Genomic DNA, 23605 nt, shown 5'->3' with positions numbered 1-23605 from the left:
GAAGGGAAAGAAAATCAAGTTATTTTGCTTCTATTAAGTGTCAGGTACTTTAAATATATTATCCTCTCTAATCCTCAAAACAACTCTTGGATGTGGTATATCCCCATTTTACAGACAGAAGATTGAGGCTGAGCAATGAAACTTGCCCAAGAGCCCAGTTAATAGATGGCAGAGTTGGATTTTGAAACCCTGCTCTGTCTGGTTTCAAGGCCCAGGCTTTTCCCACTGTTTCATGGTGTCTCTCCTAGGAATCCTTGTTGTCTGAGGGGCTGTGAAAGTAGACTGCCTTCTTAATGGCAGACTGTCCCCATTCTAGTGGACGTCTGTGTAGACATTGAAATTATGTAGCTGTGTACAAAAACCAAGTTGTTCTTGCAGTTTGTGAGTTAGATAAAGATGGGACAAGCGCTTGAAGTTCTGGCTTTCATCCAGTTTGTGCATGCTTAGGTCAAGTTTAACATTGAAAAAAAAAAATCTTACCTGTGGTGTCTTTCTTGTGACACCAGCCAATTCTCTGACACTAACTAGGTGTTCTACAATTCACTTCTGTTTGACACTACCCGGAGTTAACAGCCCAGAGACTTAAGGGCTCCTTCCTGCAAGACTGCCCTCACTTCACATGTCAGCTACAAGTTGAGGGTCCACAGTCTACCCATGCTTCTGTCGGACTTGTTTATAAACTCTGTGGTTTCCACAACCCCCATCAGGTTAAATAACTTGCTGAAATGACTCACAGAGCTTAGGAAAACACTTTACTTCTGCTTATGGTTTATTATAGAGGATACAGCTCAGGAACAGCCAAGTGGAACAGATGCATAGGGCAAGGGGTTGGGGGTTGGAGAGGGTGGCACAGAGCCTACGTGCCCTGTCCAGGTAAGCCACCCTCCCAGCATATCGATGTGTTCAGCCACCTGGAAGCACCCAGCCACCTGGAAGCACCCAGAACCCTGTCTTTTAGGAGTTTTATGGAGGTTTCATTACCAAGGCATGACTGATGAAATCTTCGGCCTTTGGTGATTGAACTCCATCTCTAGCTTCTCTCCCCTCCCTGGATGTTAGTGGTGGGGCTGAAAGTTCCACCCTGCCCTCCCGGTCATCTCCTGAGCATACAAAAGGTGTTTTATCACTCCTGAGTTTCTCGAAGGTTTTTAGGAGCTCTGTGCTGGGAACTGGCGATAAATACCAAATATTTATTTTTTATTAAAATCAGGAAGTTGGTTTTTTAAAATAACTTTCTAATTCTAATTTTACTAATGTGCGCAAGTCCTTTGTATTTTGGAAGAAAAGACTGTTATATGATATGCCACGTGTTTGACTAGTTGAGGAACTCAAAAAAATAATTTCAGAAAAACTTCTAACTGTATCCCTCAGTCTGATAAGCAGATATAATTTTATAGGGAAATTGCATTTCTACTTTAAAGGAACGATTCATCAAACAAGGTTATATAAAGATGAGGAGATTTCCATGGCCTTAATGAAATCTTTAAGACATGACTTAACACTTCATTATGTTGACTAGCTGGTACCCTGTCATGTCTACCTGATTTGGCCATTTATTGTTTGGCTAATTATTAGTATCTCTACAGTCTTGTTGCTAGTAGGGAGAACATTGCTATTTACTGTAACCTCTTTTAGAAGATGTTATGTTTAGTTATCACATCCTGTTTCACACTTGGCATCAGCAGATGACTGCATGGCATAACTCTGGCTTGATTAGACTTTGTTATTTCAAAGATTTCCTTACTTATTTCCATTGAACAAAACTCAAGGAAACTTTAAAGGGAGATGCTAGCTCACAAGATGCTTTTTCAGACCCTGTGGTCTCCAGCTGAGGAGTACAGCCCTACAGTAGGGCTGGCACACGGTCCTTCCAATGTGAACCTTTAACAGGCATGATACTTTGTTCTTGCCTGTGCACATTTGTCTCTGTAGTCTTTGAGGAGCACACGTTCAAAGAACTCACCTGCTTGAACATGTGCAGAAGCCTACAGACAGGCCACTTAGTGAGAGCTCATTAAAGCTTTTCATTTAAGCTGGGTTGTCTGGAGAGAGGTAACTCCAGGGGGACTGCCACATGGTTGCATGGGCTCCTGCACTGACTTTCTGTCAACATCTTTAAGGGCAAGGTGACTACGTATTTAAGGCCTGAAGGTCCTGGCCAAGATCACGATGACATTACTTGTTTCTCTGGGTTTCTGATTTTTTTCCCTCCTCTGGAATGTAAGTTCCTGGAGGCCAGTGAGTCCATCTTTAATTTTCCCTAGACCACTTTTGAGCTGGGATGGTTAGGAAATGCTAATGAAATTTTCTGGGTAAGCCCATTTAGGGGTTCTTAAGCAGTGGTGATTTTGTACCTTCAGGGAAACTTGGCAATGTCTGGGACATTTTGGGTTGTCATAACTGGAGGGTGCTACTGGCATCTGCTGGGTACTGGCTAAGGATGCTGCTAAACATCCTGCAGTGCACAGGACAGCCCCCATAACAAGGATTGTCCAGCTCCAAATGTCAATAGTGCTGAGGTTGAGAAACCCTGGCCTAGTGTAATTTAGTTGCTATCTAGATCGGATTATCTTTAGACACATTTAGTCAGTCTAACTGGCCAGAATAGTTCTGCTTTCTCAGACAGATACACTGGGTAGCCTGAAGCAAAGAGAAGCTTCTTTGAAAGAAACTCATAAAAAAACCACATGCACCTAGAACAGGAGCTTGAATCAGCTGGGAGTGCTCAGAAACCCCAGGCTTCCTATTCATTCAGGAGCTATAAGGTGGGAAATGAAATGTGCTCTGCCAGGTGCCTGGTACAAGGTAGGCACTCGGTGTGTTCCTTCATTGCTTGCTCTGCTAATGCAGTTTTGTGGTGGGTGGGTAGCTTAACTCCTATTTACAGAATTGGGTTTAAGCAAGGCCTTGCAAAAACCTTGAAGTTTTAGAAATTGATGAAACCCAGTGACACCTGTCTCCATGGTTATCCTTGTGTTCTCTCCAGGATTTTACTAGAAACTTTAAATTTTATCTGTTAGACTGCCTGTGATTTTTAACAATAATTGTTAAACAGATGAACATTTATTGTTCATCCGTATCTGTGCCAGTCACTGAAGTCAGTCATTGTCCCTGACCTTTTATGGCGCTTTCTGTCTACTGGGAAGATAGACACTGGACATGCAATTATGTACAGGTGTTCAGTTCAGTGGTTATAAATGTTACTGAGGAGACTTGGGAGATGTGAGAGAGTATTAGAACAGGGGATCCATCCTAGTCTGGAAGTTCAAGGGAAACTTCCTTGAAGAAATATTTAGGCTTAGGTCAGTTGGGGTGGTGGGAAATGTAGGAGACAGCGAATACCATGCGAAACAGCCTTGGGAAAGGAGCCTTCCAGGAAAAGAAAGAAGGGTACAGTGTTGTGACATAGTGAGTGGCTGGGTGTTATGGACTGGTAGGGAGTGTCGTGAGGTGAGGCTGTGGACACAGAATGGACAATCCTGTAGGGCCTTGTAAGCCATATTAAGTATTTTGGATATTAAGACTTCTCTGAAGCAGGGTATTGACATGATTAGATTTGCATTTGAAATTTGCATTTTTAAAGAGACATGCTTGACCACTTAAGTTTTCTAAGTGTACAATTCAGTGCTTATTAGTATAGTCACAAAGGTGTACAACCATCCTCACTTTCTAATTTTAGAACATTTTCATCACTTGATACAGAAACCCCATATTCATTAGCAGACACTCCCCATTGCCTCCTCTCCCCAAACCTTTGGTAACCGTGATCTACTTTCTACTTTCTGTCTCTGGACCTGCCTATTCTGGACAATTCATGTAAATGAAATCATGTAATTTGTGGCCTTTTGTGACTGACTTATTTCACTTAGCATAATATTCATAGTTCATGTTGTCTCGTGAATCAGTACCTCATTCCTTTTTATGGCTGAAATAATATTCCGTTGTATGGATCAATCACATGTTGGTTATCCATTCGTCAGTTGATGGACATTGGGGTTGTTTCCACTTTTTGGTAGTTATGAATAATGCTGCTATGGAATTGACATTAGTATCATACAGATGGTCAGGAGGAACATGGAATTCAACCTTCATCTTTAAAGAGAAGGGCATTACTCCTTTTTATTCTGTAGCACAGTCTTTTCAGTAAGCATTTTCTTTTCCGAAAGATTTGTATGGCAGTAAAGGTTCAACCACATGTGTTAATGTTGATGAATTGAGAGAAATGCTGTTAAAAACTTGAGTTTTGGGGAGCACTTGAAAGCATTATTTGCAGTTAATGGTGCCAATTCTTGCTTAGTTCTGGAAGTCAGAGTCTGTTATTGTTCTGGTTGTCCATTTACAAGTGGATGCCAAAGAATTCTTAGCTCCTCTGTTCCACTTGAATGACTTCTTGTCCACGTTAATAGAATGTACCTGATTGCCTATTACCAAGGTGATGGCTTTCATCTTGATTAGTCATTTCAGAGAATTAAGAGAAAATAAAAGTTAGAATGGCCTCAGTATTACAGAGTTCAGAATGTGAACCAGGAGGTCAGGCATATAATAAAAAATGGTTTATGACCTGCACTGGGGCATAACTTCAGGCACAATGAGTGTTAAGAATTAGTTAATGATTAAGCATGAACGTTTTCAGACCAAGGAAAAAAGTGTAGGCAGTGAATGTAAGAAGCTTCAAAGCTTATCATGTAGAGTGGGAAAAATAAAAACAGTATCAAGCTGAAGCAGTTTTGGTAAAAGTGTTTAATGGTAAATTAACACAAATCAGTCAACAATTGGAAAGATTTGGTTTATCAAGTCAGGGCACAGAGTTTGTAAAAAGATTAGTTAATCTTTGAAATCTTAATGTGCCTGTCTGCTTCTTTGTATTGGTTTATAACTGGTTCCTTTCAATGTTAGTGTCGGGAATATTACCCAAAATTTCATTCAATATTTAGCAAGCTTAGGATGACTGTAAAATTGGTCCATCAATTGTGCAAGCAGTTACAGGACACCTACTGCTGATGAATGGTCGTGTTTGTCAGGGGGAAGCAGGTTACTTTTGGCTACTCATTGGGAGAAATTGATTGTTTCTTAGTGGATAACAGATTAATAGTAACTGGTCTACTCTGCAGTTTCATCATGGTACTTAATGGACTTACGTTTATTTATCAGGCCATGTCAGAGGACTTTATCTCACGGCTATTATTATTACAGTAGTCTCATGTGTCTGGTCCTATATTGAGGATTGGCCTGCATTAACTTGCTTAATCCTCTAAGTAACCTACCAGGATAGATAGAAACCAGTGACATCTCTAGTCTACAGATGAATTTACAGAGGCTCAGAGATTAAGTGACTTGTGTGAGCTCATACACGGGAATGGCTGAGCCAGGACTTGATGATGAGCTCACTCTAGAGCTGCGGCGCCCTGCAGGCTGCTTACCCCCTTCTCTGGTATACTAACGCTAGATGAAAACGGGACACATTTATCACGGAAGATTACATTTCATCCACAGTTGAGGTTCTTGAATTTTGTTCTAAAAGTGTGTTCTGGTTAGAGCCTATTCCTAGAAATCTGGTTCTTAGCATGTTATTACTTTGTCTTCTCATTGGTTGCATGTGACCTTAAGTAACTTCTTAATCTTTCTCAAACATACTTGGCTCCTGTCTAGTAGAATGTTATATGACCTGGTAAAGCGCACCTCAGTGTTCCTAAAGGTCCCTATTTAGCCCACAAGAAGAAGCGCAGCTTAATCTGGTCACTGGAATATTAAATTCTGCTGTTCCTCCTCCGCTTACTTGATTTGTCTGGTGGTTTCGAGTTAAATCATTGCATTGAGTGACTGTTTTCTTATCTAAAAACAAGGTTAATGTTGGTAGTTATTGCCTTATGTTGAACCCCAGTGAAGGAGAGGCCAACAGTTTTCCTAATCTTGGGGTTCAGGGGGATATGGTGACAGAGTTTTGGGCCAGGAGTCAGAGCACTTGGACGGTGGCCTGGCTCTGTCACTTACTGAGCTGCATGACTCGGAAGCCTCTTCACCCTTCCCCCACTCTTCTCTGCGTACCCTGAAGGTAATGAGAATTAAACCAGGAATTATGTATGAGGAAATACTTTATACCTTATAGGTCATATAAGAGATGATGATTATTCTTAAAGTGCCATGAGATTATAACATTTGGAAATCTTAGATTTAATTTAGTCTTCTATTTTTTGTTTTTGGACTTCTTAGATGACGCTTCAGTTGTGTTTTCATTTTTTTTCTTCTTTCTTTTTAGTGGTATGCGTGCAACAGAGAGAAATTATGTGAATCACTCCAGGCTGTCTTTGTTCAGAGTTACCTTGATCAAGGAACACAGATCTTCTTAAACAACAGCATTGAGAAATCGGGCTGGCTGTTTATCCAATTATATCACTCTTTTGTGTCATCTGTTTTTAGCCTGTTTATGTCTAGAACATCTATCAATGGGTAAGTGAATCTTGGATACTTTTTTCTTTATCCTTAGGTCTAAAAAAAGAAAAGGAAAACGAAAAGTTACCTTGTTGAGATGTTGACCACCTCTACAGCTACAACACTTCTAGTCAGAATCCTTGGCCCAGTGTCTCAGCCTCTGCAATTATGCTTTTAAAATTCACTGTAACTTGATCTTGATAAACAGCCTCATTGGTCTGTATTTCTGTGATGGGAATCACAGTGCGTCCCACTTTGATGTGCACAGGAATCACCTGGGTATCTGGTTAAAAGGCAGATTCTGAGTCAGTAGGTCTGGGGTGGGACCAGAGATTTTGCATTTTTAACGTGTTCCAGGTGATGCCTATGCTGATCTATTAGAGAGGAGCAAGATGGTTGGAACCATCTTAACATAGGCTGAAAAGTAAGATCTTTGCCTTAAGCACACTTCCCAGGAGCAAGTTTTTTTGGGAAGGATCTAATTCAGCCCAGCAGTGGATGGTGGCTTGTTCGAGTGAAGGGTTCTCCATCTGTTCTTTCTTTCTTTCTTTTTAAAAATATTTATTTATTTATTTCGTTGTGCTGGGTCTTAGTTGCAGCAGGCGGGCTCCTTAGTTGTGGCACGTGGGCTTCTTAGTTGTAGCATGTGGGCTCTTAGTTGCGGCATGCATGTGGGATCTAGTTCCCTGACCAGGGATCAAACCCAGGCCCCCTGCATTGGGAGTGTGGAGTCTTAACCATTGTGCCACCAGAGAAGTCCCTCCATCTATTCTTACATAATGTTTAGACTCACCAGAATTTTGTAAACATTGTGGAATTCTCTATCCCTAGAGTGGTTCTCTCATATAAGTCTATGGAAGAAGCTTTAGGAATATTTTTATCCTTTCTTGGCCAAATTTTCAGACACCGCAAAGCCTAAGAATCCAGAACTCCAAAGAGAAAAGCAGCAGGGCTCAGTGCTTGAAAAGCCTGTTGGACCACTTGAAGCCACTGGCTGGGCCCACTTTTTCTTCCCTTGAGGTTTGGAGCCAGCTTCTACTGAATGTCTGGATCCCCAGTCTATCATCTGGTCCTTAAATATGTTTTCAGGAACCATGAGCCGTTTCTCAAGATTTCTTCATTGTTTATATGAAATTGCCTTAAATTTGCTTTAGCAAACAGTTGTTATTTTTGTATTGGTAGTTGAGTTTAAACAACTTGGTCTGACATTTTGTTTCTAAAATTCACGGCATTGAATTTCTGTTCTGTACCATTTATTTTTTCGCTGGGAAAGCAGACAAGTCACCGCAGCAGTGATTTTTAACCTTTTGGGGGCCCTGTACCTCTTTGAAAGTGATATAAAGTAGAAATTCTCTCTTCAAATAGTCCTTACATTCAGCATTTTGCATATAATTTAGGGAGATTTCAAACTCTAAACCGCTTCCCCCTACCTCTACCCTGTTCACCCCTGGTTAAAATTCTCTGCTCTGGGATTTCACAGTTTGGTCAAAGGGGCAATAAGATTAATAAATCCGTTTTGGCTTATCTTATCCACAGCTCTTCTGCTTTTCTTTTTTAAATAACCCTCATCCCCACCCCTTCATCCCCCCTTGGCACCCCTCTCCCCCAACAAAACAAAAACATCTCTTGCCCTGTGTCCTATTCTCAGCTGGAAGCTTAACTTTGAGCCCATTGGGAATTTCCGTCTATGGCAATGGAAGCTTATTACCACAAGTGGCTGGCTGTCTCTTATAGAAATAATTACTATGGTAACCTTTTTTTAAAGAATATTTATTTATTTTATTTATTTTGTGGGTTTTTTTGGCTGCGTTGGGTCTTAGTTGCGGCATGCGGGATCTTTGTTGCGGAATGCGAGATCTTTTCCATGCGGTGCATGGGCTCTTTGTTGAGGCTTGCGGGCTTCTCTCTAGTTGTGGCGTGCGGGTTTTCTCTCTCTGGTCGTGGCACGTGGGCTCCAGAGGCCGTGGGCACTGTAGTTTGTGGCACCCAGGCTCTCGCATTAAGGTGTGCGAGCTCAGTAGTTGTGGCTCATGGGCTTAGTTGCCCCGCGGCATGTGGGATCTTAGTTCCCCGACCAGGGATCGAGCCGTGTCCCCTGCATTGGAAGGCAGATTCTTTACCACTGGACCACCGGGGAAGTCCCTATGGTAACCTTCTTGAATTAAAAAGATAAGGTACTTATCGACATCCTTTACTGGGAAGGGGAAGACCAAGTAAGGAGAGACTTGATAGCTGTTTTCAGAGTTTATTTTATAAGGAAGATATTTGTAAGGAGGTTTATCTCCTCTGTAGACTTTAAATCTAGAGAGAACTTAGAGAACGTAGGATGTTTTTTTGCGCACGCACACACACACACACACACACACACCAAAAAAATACATCGACATCACTAACTTTGGGAGTTAAAGACAAATTAGAGAGCCATACCTCTCCGTGGTATGTGTTTGCTGGAAACCTTGTACTGAGCAAAAGTCAGTGTCTTGGTATTTTAAGTAGGATAATTCTTCATTGTGTGGGACTGTCCCACACATTGCAGGAAGTCTGACTTTTCTGACCTTGCCCTCTAAGTGACAGTAGCACCCTCAAGTAATTGTGACCACCCAAAACTCTTCCCACCTACTCCCAGGGTCCCTAGACACCAAAATTCATCTAGGCTCGATGAATTTAGATTTTTTTTTCTTTTGGCAGTTTAAATCTTTTTGTGTAGCCTCTGTTGCTCATGATCTTTGGAAATAGGACAATGCTTCTCTCTCTCGTGCCTTTCAACCTGAGCTCTGACCTCAGATGACCTCTAGCTCTAGAATTTTATGATTATCAGGTCAAGGGTCCTTAGACTCCAAAGAGATGGCTAGGGAAGCCTGTTATTTTAAAACTGGTAACGTTTAAGCCATGGAACTGTTTTGCAACTTACCTTTGGTCCTATGGCAAGTTAGCACCAGCATTTGAAACATGTACCCCCAAGCCTGTGACCTCTCTTAGCTCTTGTTCTGACTCTGGCTCCCATGTGAAATTTTGTATAGCTCTTTCAGGAAGTTCAGCTCCTTTTCTCAGATTTCTTTTTCAGCCTGTTTTCCCACTGGAAGATAGGAACAATTGAGGATTAAAAACAACTTGTCTTTTAGGAGATGTTTTCTCTGGGAGCTAGTTGTATTGGGTGAAAGTCTCTGAGGGTCCCCCCCACCCCATTTTTTAGCATTTCTGTAGGGCAGAAGATTTACTGCAAATATATTGTTAGATTTGGTTGACCTCTTCTAAGGGAAAGGGGAGGAGGAGTTTGTTATATGAGCTCCATATTTTAATTTTTTCCTGAAACTGGTCTTACCAGGAACACCCAGTTGCACACGTCCTTCCAGTCATTGTGTAACAAACATATTGCACCTTAGGATTATTTCCAGAAAGCAGCAGTATGGTACAGATTTCCCTGCCATTTCCTAGACCAGTGGTTTTCAGGCTTTTCCAGGATCTGAAGAGGAAGCGCCTCAGGAGCTGCTTCAGGCTGCAGAGAAAGGCCCAGGAGTGGGCTGGCAGCAGCGCTGAGGCTCTCAACCTCATTTCAGCAGCAGTTCTCCTGTTACATTTTACATTGTCCATGAGTAACGTCTGCTTCATTTAAAGAAACGGTTCTGCTGCTTAAAGGAAGTTTGAGAATCCCTGCCCTAGACAGACTGGGATTTGAGAGCTAGAAAGCAAGTTCTAAATAGGGAGTGCATTTTATTTCTCAAGATGATGCTTCCTCAGGACTTGGTTTGATGTGTAGCTGCTTTTAGGAGAGCTCTCTTTGATCTCCATTTTAACTCCTCTTTTTTCAAAGGCATTACTATGTTTTAGATGTTTTTTAGGATTTTTAGAAATAATAGGACCCAGCCAATTGTATAACATACAAACTGACACAAGTATGAATCTACTTTTTAAATGCAGATTAACGGATATCACAAGGACCACTCTTCCTCTTTTCTCTAGTGTCTCTTAAAAATCTAATACCTAGAGCTATTTTTTATACTCATTGTTCAGTTTCATATTCTAAATGGCTTTTTTCCCCTATTTTCTTTTTCTGCTTAGTGTTATTGGCTAGTGTTGTGGTCTGATCCTGTTGGCCTGTCATTTTTTCAAACCGATATACATGTTTTCTATTACTCCTTCCATCTTTCCTTCCTATTTTGACTTAAATTCTTCACATTCATCTTTTTTTTTTTTTTTTTTCCTTTGTGGTACACGGGCCTCTCACCATTGTGGCCTCTCCCATCGCGGAGCACAGGCTCCGGATGCGCAGGCTCAGCGGCCATGGCTCACGGGCCCAGCCGCTCCGCGGCATGTGGGATCTTCCCGGACCGGGGCACGAACCCGTGTCTGCTGCATCGTCAGGCGGACTCTCAACCACTGCGCCACCAGGGAAGCCCCACATTCATCTTTTAATTTCTTATATATTTTTTCTTCCCTTCCCACCTTTTATTCCTCTCCTTTCCCCACTCTTTTTGGTGTATTGTTTGCAGCCTCAAAGGCAGACGATGATATCTAGAGGTGTTTTCTTATTTTATTAACTTTGCTTTTTAATCATAAATCATATAGAAGATATATATTTTCATCGTATAATCGTATAAAATAAACATTGTTTAAGTTCAGAAGGCTGTTGGTGTTGAGTCACTACTTTGTGTGGATGTTGGGTGGAAGTGCTTAGCTTGTATAGAGTCATCCATTTTTGTCCTCTTTTCTTTTCCAGGTTGCTAGGAAGAGGCTCAATGTTTGTCTTTTCACCAGATCAGTTTCAGAGACTGCTTAAAATTAATCCAGACTGGAAAACGCATAGACTTCTTGATTTAGGTGCTGGAGATGGAGAAGTCACAAAAATCATGAGCCCTCATTTTGAAGAAATTTACGCCACTGAGCTGTCTGAAACTATGATATGGCAGCTTCAGAAGAAGAAATACAGGTACAATTTTTAGACATGGTTTAGAGTATATTTCTTGGTTTTAGATGTATTGCTTCTTGAGATTATATTATTTAAAGAATATAAATCAGAAACAATTTCCATGATGAGGAATTAAAAAAAAATCTTTCCATATTACAGTTGACTCTTGAACAATGCAGGGGTTAATTCACGTATAATTATAGTCAGCCCTCTGTATCTGCAGTTCCTGCACATCTGCGGATTTAACCAACCATGGACTGTGTAGTATTGTAGTGTTTACCTTTGAAAAATATGAGCAGTGTATAAGTGGACCCAGGCAGTTCAAACCTGCATTGTTCAAGGGTCAACTGTACAAGTAAGTGGAAATTGAGAGAGAAATCATCTTTCCTTGGCAGTGTTCTTCTGAACTAGAGGTTTTGGCACTGTAGGAAGGAAAAGGGTGGGTGAGAGACAGCTTGGAGATCAGATGTAGGGACTTGTTCCCTAATTTGAATCTGGCATTCTCAAATCTTGTTTTTTGTTTATTTTTTTAATTAAAAAAAGCTTTTTAAAAATTGTGGTAAAAATATGTAACATAAAATTTACCACTTTAACCGTTTTTAAGTGTACAGTTCAGTAGTATTAAGTATATTTGCACTGTGGTGTAACCACCATCACCATTCATCTCCAGAACCTTTTTATCTTTCCCAACTAAAACTTTGGTACCCATTAAACACTGATTCCCCAGTCCTCTGTCCCCCTGGCTCCTGGCAGCCACCATTCCACTTGCTGTCTTTGTGAATTTGACTATTCTAGGAACCTCGAATAAGAGGAATTGTACAATATTTGTCCTTTTGTGATGGGCTTATTTCATTTAGCATAATGTCTTTAAGGTTCATCCATGTGGTAGCATATGTCAAAATCTCCTTTCTTTTTAAGGCTGAATAATATTCCATTGTATGTATATGCCACATTTTGTTTATCCATTCATTTGTCGATGGACACTTGGGTTGCTTCTACCTTTTAGCTATTGTGAATAATGCTGCTGTGAACATGGGTGTACAGATATCTGTTTGAGTCACTGCTTTCCCTTCTTTTGGGTATATACCCGGAAGTGGAATTGCTGGATCAAATGGTAAGTCTGTGTTTAATTTTTTGATGCATTACCATACCTTTTCCACAGCAGCTGCACCATTTTACGTCCCATTGCAATGCACAAGTGTTCCATTTTCTCTACAACTTCACCAATACTTGTTGTTTTCTGTTTTTTTGATAATATCCATCCAAATGGATGTGAAGTGTCAAATCTTGGTTTTTAGACCATCTGCTGCTTGAGAGACTTAGGAAGAAGGTTATTCTTAATTCAGTATGGATTCTATTGAATGGGGGAAGACGGTGCTGAGTATGGAATGGGGGAGGTGGAGGTAGAGCCTGCTTCCTTCTCTGATATATTTGAAGCTGGGCTTAGGCTTAGAAAGAAAGGAGAGAATTATGTACTCCCTCACTTTCTTACCCAGCTAAGTTCCTAAGTAGGAGACTATCTTAGGAACAGACTAACCCTAGAGACAGAGCATTAGCATAGCTCTTGGAGCAGGATTAGATTTAAATTTTGGCAAAACATGGACATTTTTAGCCTGGGGAAGAGAAGACCAAGTAGGAAGGAGGGGAAGGGAAGATTACTGTAAATGGGTATTTAAAGGGATTTATATGGAAGGAGGCCCACCTACCCCGGGCCATGGCCGTGCTTGTTTGCCTGACATTCAAACCCTTCTGAGACTAAGTGCCCAAAAGGAATTTTCAGTGAGACTTCAGATGTTTGAATTAGTGATTCAGTATATGTAGAGTTTACATGTTATGTTACCTGATAAACTTGTACACCACATAAAAAATACTTAGTTATTGGGAATTCCCTGGCAGTCCAGTGCTTAGGACTCGGCACTTTCACTGCTGTGGCCCAGGTTCAGTCCCTGGTCGGGGAACTAAGATTCTGCAAGCTGCGTGGAGCGGCCAAAACAAAACAAAACAACTTATTTTTCTTTCCCTAATAAATATTTCATATGCCAAAATCAGTTTGCAGTTTGATAGGGAAGTTATACTGGTTGACACTCTCTTCATAATATTATTAGTATGAAATAGAAACGTATTCACAAAAGTGGCAACTTTTGGTACAGTTTGACATTTTAATGGGCAAGCAGTATCTCACTAAGTTTAGGGTTCGCCTAATCCATGATGGCAGGGCAGACTTTTAGCTTCCATGTTTTTTTTTTTTGGCTTCTTTTTGGGAGGTAGCTGTTTTTTGTTTCTCTTCAATATCTGGGCTCATGAAAAACTGGCTTTTTAGTAAAGGTTCTGGATGTCATTTTTGAAATAAACCCATAAAACAGAAAATGGCCAGGCTTTCCCTCTGTTTTGCCAGGATATTATTGTTTATGCCAGAAAACCTGATTGTAAAATTTAAGGATGTGGCTTTGATTTTTAAAACAAAACAATAAATTTTCTCTACATTGCTGGTATTTTTTTTTTATTTAGGATTTATCAAAATACTGATTGCTTTGTTACTTCTCTAAGGAAAATGTATTTTAAATCCGCCTGAAGGTAAACTATTACTTAACTCACTTTCTTGAAAATAATAACCCCCTGAACGGACGCCTTTCTTCTAGGGTTAGAAATGCTGTTTTGGAAGAGCCATAGACATTTAGGAAGGAATTATACAATTACTTTTTGATTGTGTGTACTAATGAACAGTTCCACAATTCAAATGACAATAAATAAAAACTGTTGTTTGGCAGGAAGAAAATTTTGGCAGCATGGTTACCTTCCTTAGTCTGCTTTACCAAAAGTTAACGTGAAAATTTGTTGACATGATCTGAATGGTGGTTTGTAGATAGTGGAGGAAACAAGTGTGTGGCAAGATGCGGACTGGCAACGTGGACGGGTTTGGAATTAAGTCCGCACGGGCAGTTCACCCAAGTGTGTGGGTAGTTCAGAAGGAGTTGCGTATACATTTTTGACACCAGAGAACAAAGATCTTTAATGTAAATTTGAAAGATGCTTGACTTTAATCCATTATCTATAGGTTATCTTGATCTACAGGGATCTTTCTTGAAAGGAAAGGAAAATATTGTGGTTAATTCTATTTCTCGTGTTCATATCCTCTTTTCTTTTTTAACAAAAAGATACTGGAGACTGAAGGGATGGCCATTCACTCTCAACCCACCACCCTGGAAGCATTTATTCAAGGACTGATTGTTAGGTTCTTTCTCACCTTATATGGAGAGAGCAGGTTCATTGACCTGAATAACATACTAGGAGAGTTTCCAAGTTGTAATTTCTACTCTGCTAGAGATTTACAGTGTGACCTTGGACAAGTCACTTCTTTCATTTTTCTCATAAGAAGAGGAAGATTCTAACAACTTGTTAGGATTCCTGGGCTAATATGCAGTTTGAGTGGGGCTGATAAATATGTCTTCATCAGTGGAACTGAGTTTATAAGTAGAAATCACAAAACAGAAGTAAAGATGAAGTTGGACCTCTATAGGTATAGTTTTAACTGTCCCGATATTAAGTCTATAATTTTCTGTTATGAGCATGTGTTTCTGTCTTTCAAAATTACCAACATGGAAACTACCTATCCTCAAATAATTCTGAGATGGATTTAGTTAGATTATTCTAGATATTTTTTAAAATACATTTATTTATTATTTATTGGGTCTTCGCTGATGCACGCAGCCCCTCTCCAGTTGTGGTGAGCGGGGGCCCCTCCTCGTTGTGGTGCGCTGGCCTCTCATTGCGGTGGTTTCTCTCGTTGCGGAGCACGGGCTCGAGATGCTTGGGCTTCAGTAGTTGTGCCTCGCCGGCTCCAGAGCGCAGGCCCAGCAGCCGTGACGCACGGGCCCAGCTGCTCTGCGGCATGTGGGATCTTCCTGGACCAGGGCTCGAACCCATGTCCCCTGCATTGGCAGGCGGATTCTTAACCACTGCACCACAAGGGAAGCCTGCATTATTCTAGATTAAAACATGCTGATGATGTTGGGTTCTGCTTCGTTTTAGATCAGGCCTAATTTTTTTTTTTTTGGTTTTTTAAATCAAATATATAATTTGTCTTTTGCAAGTTTATGAATTTAAATTGGCTGTTTGGCTAAGGTATTAATATATAAATAGTCTTTCTTTTTAATTGTTCATTTCTGCTTTTAAAATGGGAATTGATGACATTTTTATCCTGAAAGTAGAGTCTTCTCTCTAGTTTAAATGAGCTAAATACAGCTCCTAAAATCATCATTGCAGTCACAGTTTCGATACAACAAAGTGATTTTGGAGCTCTAATGCCCTAATTTCAAGCAACAAAGAAATCTGACTAGCTCCTTGAAGTTTGTCAGTTTTGCTTTGGAGGAGGCTTTAGTTTTTAAAAACATCTAGATTGAGGGATTCCCTGGTGGCGCAGTGGTTGAGAGTCCGCCTGCTGACGCAGGGGACACGGGTTCGTGCTCTGGTCCGGAAGGAAGATCCCACATGCCGTGGAGTGGCTGGGCGCATGAGCCACGGCCGCTGAGCCTGCGCGTCCAGAGCCTGTGCTCCGCAACGGGAAAGGCCACAACAGTGAGAGGCCCGCGTAGCACAAAAAAAATAAATAAATAAAATTTAAAAATCTAGATTGAAAAGAAGATGCACCTGAGCAGTTAGTGTTTCTTTTTATTCTGCTATACAAAAATGCTCTAAAATGTCATTATACTGAGTTTTCCTAAACAGTCCTCATTATGCTTCTAGAATTTTCTAAGATATCTCTATCTGCTGAGCGTGATCAAAGACTTGTTTACCAAAGGTCCTTTTTCCTGTTTCCTTTTCCTCCTGTCTCTATCATAACATGCCTCACCTACCACATTCTGATTGGTATAACCAAGCAGGAGTGAGTAATTTATAGAATTGCCTTAATGGTGTGGCTAACAAAGCCTCTTGATATAGGGTCTCCTCCTCTCTGTGAGTAAAACATTGTAAAGGACTAGAAATGTTCTTAGGGCGAGAGAAGACAGGGAGGAGAGAGAGGGAGGGAGAGACTGATTGTGTTCATGAGATACTGAGGGCTGAGAGTGGTGTGTTAACTATGTTCTTCGCTTACTGTTTTAATAGGATGTCCTGTGCTTTATCTTTTTCTATATAGTTATTTAGAGATGAAGATTCTAGAATATGAAATAGTATCTCTCTCCTGGGAATAGAGATGTGCTCAAAAGACATAAATGGAAATTATCTTATACCACTCCTAGCCATTCTTAAAAATAGGAGGGACCCTAGGAATAGAAAACATGAATATATGATGTCTTCTACGATTACATTCCAGTGAATGTAAAAGTAGGATTCTTTGTTCATTAACTGATGTTCAAGAATTGGATGCCCCAGTTTCATAACCATTTTTATCATCTTATATCTTCATATTTATTAAACATACTAGTTCTTATAAAGGAAATTTTGCATGTTTTGAGATTTGGAAATAGGAGAATTGCTAAATTTAAAGAAATATGGTTGTTTACTTTTGTATGGCCATTTTATTATTGCAAATATAAATTATAAATGAAGATTTTTGAACTTACTTTGATTTAGAAGACAAAATTAAAGTCTTTACTGGCATCTAAGTATTTTTAAAGATGTCTTTAAGAGGGTTTGTATCTTTCTGATTTTTCCAGAGTACTTGGTATAAATGAATGGCAGAATACAGGGTTCCAGTATGATGTCATCAGCTGCTTGAATTTGCTGGACCGCTGTGATCAGCCCCTGACTTTGTTAAAAGATATCAGAAGTGTCTTGGAGCCAACTAGAGGCAGGGTCATCCTTGCTCTGGTCTTACCTTTTCATCCCTATGTGGAAAACGGTAAGTGTGGCCACCCACTTACCAGCCTGTTATCCAGAATTGGTGCTTATTGGTATTTGTGATTCTGTGCTGTGCACAATTAGACATGGACTGGTATTTCTCAGAATAGCCTGGAATTTAACAGAGTACAGTTAACCCATGTAAAATACCACCTTGGTTAATGTTCGTCTTAATGTGGATTTTATAGAACTCTGGTACTCCCTTTGCAGTGGTAAGAATTAATACTCAGATGGATCTGCCTGCTCAAGATTGAAAGCCTAAAATGCTTTTAAATGGAGCCTTAACCACTAATTTATTAGCTTATGAGCTGAGTCAAGCAATAAATGATGCCTTTTAATCTACCTGAATATACCTGCCAAATGTTACAGCTGTTTCATATTTTACGTCTCTCGTCCCAGACTCTAATAATGATAAATGCTGTTGTTATCCATTTTTTCCTTTTGAAGACCATTTGTGTCCCAGCATGTATCATTTCTTTGACGTTTGGTGTTTTGATTGCATGGTCTTGCTCTTCAGCAACACTGAATGAAGAATATCTCAGAAGAAATGGTTTGATTTCATATTGCTTCACATTTACTTTTGGCCAGAGGCATTCATTCATACTTGGTTTTCGCTTATGTGGTTTGCATTTTAGATCATGTTGAAAGTTATGACTTTAAACCTCTTTTGAATTTTCATAAGTTATTGTACAGTCATGTAAAAATTATTATATGAGTAATGCATGTTAATATTTTTAAATCTTTACTTTTTCTTTTTTACTGCCTTGTTCAGCTTTGGGTTCAAAAACTCTAAGAGCTTGTAGACATTTTTAAGAAATCCATTAGTATTTTGTAAGCATCGTAGTTATCAAATACCTGTGAGAGTCTGTGTCTTAAGGAATAACACTGAAGTTTGCTTATAACTGTGGATTTGTGTTGCCATTCACTTGCTCCTTCTTTTCTTCTTATTTTTTCTCCCTCAGGTCTTAGCCCCTTCTGATTTCATGCTTGTCTTAACGTTTGCCGAATGGTTTTAGGTTTGTGTTGATGGTGGGGAAAATGGAGAATTCTTTAGACATAGGAGGGTGGGAAGGAGAATAGATAGAATAGATGTCCCCTCCCCCATCTAACTTCTCCATTCCTGTGTTGAATCCTTTTGTCATGGTAAAGAAAAAAACTGCTATAATGTGTGAGTGCCCATATAGTGCATATATGTGTTGTATAGGGGAAAACCTGGTAAATGTTGTCCTTGATAATTTAGCAGCCTGACCTTGTTTCAGTGCTGTTCCCTGTGTAACTAAACCTCGGCTCCATCTCACTGCATTGTAGTCACTAGTCATCAGGTTGTAAGGTCCAGTCTTCCTGTGTCCTGTTGGGCAACCACACGATGGAACTTTAATGCTACTTCCTGACATAGCAGGAGGTGGAAGAGCAGGGGAAAAAACATCAATCTAACCATGAATTTTATTTCCTTGTGGTTTTTTTGTTTGTTTGTTTGTTTTTTGTGCTACGCGGGCCTCTCACCGTTGTGGCCTCTCCCGTTGCGGAGCACAGGCTCCGGACGCGCAGGCTCAGCGGCCATGGCTCACGGGCCCAGCCGCTCCGCGGCACGTGGGATCTTTCCGGACCGGGGCATGAACCCGTGTCCCCTGCATCGGCAGGTGGACTCTCAACCACTGCACCACCAGAGAAGCCCTCCTTGTGTTTCTGACACTAAAAATTGAAAAGAAGTTAAACTGGACAAGAGGGCAGTCTCTAGTAAGGCCTGAAAACAAGCTCCTTGATTGTGGTTGCACAGTTGCCTGTTGAATCCAAGGAGTCTGGTGTGTGATACACAGCAAACTGAGCAGCGGAGCCTTGTTTGCTGTGGGTGACCTTTAGTGACCTATAAGTTTTGTAGACCGCTTGTGGCACTCTATTATTGCTTCCTTTCTCTAAGTCACTAATTAGATCCTGATGATTTCCATGTGACACTGTGTGAAGACCCAGGAGGTGCAAAGTGATCTTGCTGTGAGCTCATGTATATGGGGCTGGTTTAAGGATATGTGAGTGTACTTTTCACACTTGGCTCAATTTATTTTTTAACAAAAGCAGTTGTAGATGAAATGATTACATGTGTAATTTTTTTTGATTTGTCTTGAAGTTGAACCACAGCAATTTTGTTGCTTAGGTTAATTTAGGGAAAAAAAATGCAAAATGTATCTTTGTAATTTCAGTTTGTTTGGTTTGCTGACCCAATTCTGGTTGGGGGTTATTAAACCTAGTGAGAATTGTTTTAAGCATCAAAAAGGGGCAAAGTATGTAATCAAGAAAAGGAGACTTATTTTGCAAAAATGAACATTTAGTGATGTTTAATTTTTCAAAATTGTAATTTTTATGAAAAGGTAATTCATGGTCAGAAAGAGTTCAAGCAGCTTGCAAGAGAGTATAAAAGGAGGTTTCTTATCCACTCGTTACACAATCTTGTTCAGGTTTCTTGAATAGTTTTCTAAAGATAGTCTATGCAAATATGTGTGAACATGAAAAAATTGATTCTATAATTAAAGCCCATTATAAATAGTTTCATTGCCCTTTTCCTCTCAAGCATGTCTAGGAAATTATTCCTTACTAGTGCGTAAGTATCTACATCCTTGTCTACGTGTAAGCAGTGGTGTGCTGGAGCTGGTTTTACTGGCTCAGGAGAGCTGATTGTTATCTTGGCAGGAATTTAGTGAACTGGTTGTTAAACTTGGCCATTATTGAAATTGACCTCAATGGGAGTACTTACACCATGGAAATTGGCACACTCCACAAATAGTCTCTCCCTTCTCCTAGCTGATTGGTAAACCTTTACCAGCACACTGCTGGGCATTTGGTAACTTTACTAGAGGAGGCCTCTGTTGACTTATTACTTTTAGATACCAGCAGTTTGCTTTATAAATATTTACAAGTGAAATGACCATTCTTAGGCAAGTCTTTTGCACACGTGTAAGTAGGTATCAGGATGTTTTCTGCTTCAAGCAACAGAAGGAGCAACTAAAAGTAGCTTTTAAAAATTAAGAGTTTATTTTAGAAAAGTGATTTCGAGGTTGGTTAATTCAGTGATGAAAGTGTCCACTGAAGTTCAGAACTTGCTTTCATTTCTTCATCTTCAGTGTGTTGACATTCCCCTCGCAATTACAAAATGGCTGATGCAGTGCCAAGCATCATGTGTAGGCGTGACAGAGTCTTGGAAAGAAAGAGGCATTTTCTCCCATCCTTTTTTTTTTTCTAAAGTGATGGAAACCTTTTCCAGAAAGCTCCCTGGCACATCGCACTTTTTCCCATCGGTAAGGATGGGGGCACATGCCCTGCCCAGCCAGCAACTGGCAGGCAGGTTAGGACAATTGTGCTGCAGGTCTGGGGAGGGAGTCTGCCCTGAGCATATTTACACTGTGAGACTGAGCTTGCGGTGAAGGTGGGAGGGATACTCTTATGCCACAGAATATCTTTATCATTTAAAAAGCGTTTACTGAGTGATGCTGGAGATAAATGAGCGAAAAACATACAAATATCCTTGTCCTCATGGAGCTTATGTTCTAATGAGGAAGACAGGCTGTAAACAAATGGCGTGTTGTTGGTGATAAATGTTATGGAGAAAAATAAACAATAAAAGCAAAACAGGGGCTTCTTGGAATTGGGGGTTGGCTTTGGGCGCTATAATTTTAAAGCGGGGGGCTCAGGGAAGGGCCTCTCTTAGAGGGTTATGTAGGGAAAAGGCTGAAGGAAGTAAGGTTTATGGTTATCTGGATGATACATTTCTAGGAGTGGAACTGCTTGTTAAAGAGTGAGTTTTCCAGGGCTTCCCTGGTGGCGCAGTGGTTGAGAGTCCGCCTGCCGATGCAGGGGACACGGGTTCGTGCCCCGGTCCGGAAAGATCCCACATGCCGCGGAGCGGCTGGGCCCGTGAGCCATGGCCGCTGAGCCTGCGCGTCCGGAGCCTGTGCTCCGCAACGGGAGAGGCCACAACAGTGAGAGGCCCGCGTAATGCAAAAAAAAAAAAAAAAAAAGAGTGAGTTTTCCAAATAGCTACACTGTGATCCTAACACCATTTATTGAGTAATCATCTTTTCCCCAATGCTTTGAAATGCCACCTAAATCATAGACTAAAGTCCTATAATGTGTTTGGTTCTGTTCTCTGAAGATTTATCCTTCTATATGTGTACCAATACCAAAATACTTTAATTACTGTAGCTTTATCATGCTTGTTAGTATCATAGCACTAGTCTTTCTTAATCAGTTTCTCTTAGATTTTTCTTGGCTTATTTATTTAACAGATCAACTTTAGCACTAACTTGCCTAGTTCCCCTATATTTATCGGTTAATTTAGGGAGTATTGAGTGTTCTTAGCTAATAATAGGATGTCTTTCAATTTATTCAGTTATGTTCATTAGTAACAAAATTTTCTTCATAAATGTCCTGCACAAGTTTTGTTAGATTTATTCTAATGGTGTGTGTGTGAGATATTATAAATAGGAATTTTTCTTCCTTCATGGTTAAAAAAATAAAAAATTTTCCCAGCTTTATATAATTGGCAAACATTTTTTGTATTTAATGTGTTCAACGTGATGATTTAGTATACAGTATACATTGTGAAATGATTGCTGCAATCAAGTTAATTAGCACATCCATTACCTCACATAGTTACCTTTTGTGTGTGTGTGTGTGTGTGTGAGATGAGAACACTTAAGATCTATTCTTTTAGCAAATTTAAAGTATACAGTTCAGTATTATTAACTGTAGTCACCAGGTGGTACATTAGATCCACAGAACTTTTTCATCTTATAACTGAAAGTTTGTATCCTCTGACCAACATCTTCTTATTTCCCCCACCCACCAGCTCCTGGCAACCAACATTCTCTTCTCTGGTTCTGCAAGTTTGACTTGTTTCAATTCCACATATAAGTGTGATCATATAGTATTTGTTCTTCTGTGTCTAGTTTATTTCAGTTAGCATAATGTCCTACAAGTTCATCCATGTTGTCTCAAATGGCTCTCCCATCATATTTTAGAGTGGATATTATGCATACACAGACAAGCAGTTGTTTTGTGTGTGTGTGTGTGTGTACCAGTTTTGTAACCATTTACCTTATTGGATTATTTTAGTGTGTCCAGTAGTTTTCAGCATTGATTCTCTTGGGTTTTTTAAAATACAGTTATAGCATCTGCAGATGGTTTTAATACTTCCTTCTCATTTTTAGACTTTTTTTTTTTTTGGTACAAGTGAATTTGTAGTTATTTCCAGAAAATGTTAAAGAAAAAAATGGTGGAAATTTTTGCTTTGTTTTTTACCTTAATGAAAAAATACTTTAAATATGATTCTGTCTTTTGGCTTGAGATTGCTGTTTGGCTTGAGATACATATTTTTAAAAAATCCTATTTTATTAAGAGCTTAAAAAAAATCAGGAATCAATGTTGAATTTGCCACCTGTGTTTTCAACATCTATAGAGATAGGGTTTTTCTCCATTGGCTTATTAAATTAATAGTACTTTTCTAATACATATCCACTCTTGCATCTCTGGGCTTAGGCAGAATAGTCTTGTATGTACCACTAGATTGTATTTACAAAAACTCTAAATAAAAATATTAGCATTAATATTATTGAAAAATGATAGTCGGTCTGATCTGATCTTTTATTTGGAGGATGTTATCTTTGTCATGTTTTGGTATCAATGTTCTGCTGGTTTTGTAAAAAATAATTTCTGAGTTCTTTCTAATGCTCTGGAACAGTTTAAATAGCATTATGGTTATCCGCTTTTGGAAATTTGGTAGAATTCTCCTGTGAAACCAGCTAATAAGCCTGTGGGTTTTGAGAGGTAGCCACTGGCAACTTTCTCACTTTCTTTCAGGGTCATTGTTCAGATTAAATTAGACATGTTAAGTCTTAAAGTTCCCATCAGTCTAAATAGAAATAAGCTAGACTCTGGCCAGACTGCTTTGTTGAAAGAGCATGGGCTTTGAGGGCTGACCTGTTTTGAAACAGGGGTCAGCCCTTATTACCTGAGCCTCTCATTAAGCTTAGTGTTTCATCTGTAAAAATGGGGCTAATACCTACCTTGAGGTTTGTTGTGAAGATTAAATAACGTAATTTAAAGGATAGTGCCCAACCTTGTCTATCTCAGTATTGGTATTTGATACACATTAGATTTTTTCATTCCATCCTATTCCGTTACTTTGCTTTTATTTGTAGCTTCATTGATCAGATTTGTTCACAGTTCTTCACTTTGAAGTATTTGTCAATGTTTTTGCATTTTAACTTGGTCTCAGAATCTGTACCTTTTCCATCGGTTTATGTGACTTGACTCCACAGACACTTAACTATATGCCTATTAGCCCAGGGCTTCAGACTCTCTCAGGTCTTATATAGTAGAGAGAAAGAAATGACTTATTCTGAAAATCTCGTTTACACCTTTTGGTATGTGGGTTTAAGTGCT

At 39.8% G+C, this 23605-nt stretch overlaps 1 protein-coding gene across 3 annotated transcripts in view; it reads left to right on the top strand.

Moving 5' to 3' along the window:
* Window positions 1–23605, top strand: part of METTL9 (methyltransferase 9, His-X-His N1(pi)-histidine) — a 43421-nt gene that overhangs the window by 5259 nt on the left and 14557 nt on the right. For all 3 annotated transcript variants that reach the window (XM_030871464.2, XM_030871465.3, XM_060284949.2), the window contains exons 2-4: window positions 6257–6447; window positions 11147–11356; window positions 16990–17174. In XM_030871464.2, the coding sequence (XP_030727324.2) occupies window positions 6257–6447; window positions 11147–11356; window positions 16990–17174 (586 nt within the window). The remainder of the gene's footprint in view (window positions 1–6256; window positions 6448–11146; window positions 11357–16989; window positions 17175–23605) is intronic.

The sequence above is a fragment of the Globicephala melas genome, chromosome 15 (assembly GCF_963455315.2).
Source record: "Globicephala melas chromosome 15, mGloMel1.2, whole genome shotgun sequence".
Classification (NCBI taxonomy): Eukaryota; Metazoa; Chordata; class Mammalia; order Artiodactyla; family Delphinidae; genus Globicephala; species Globicephala melas.
This window is presented reverse-complemented; position numbering and strand designations above follow the sequence as displayed.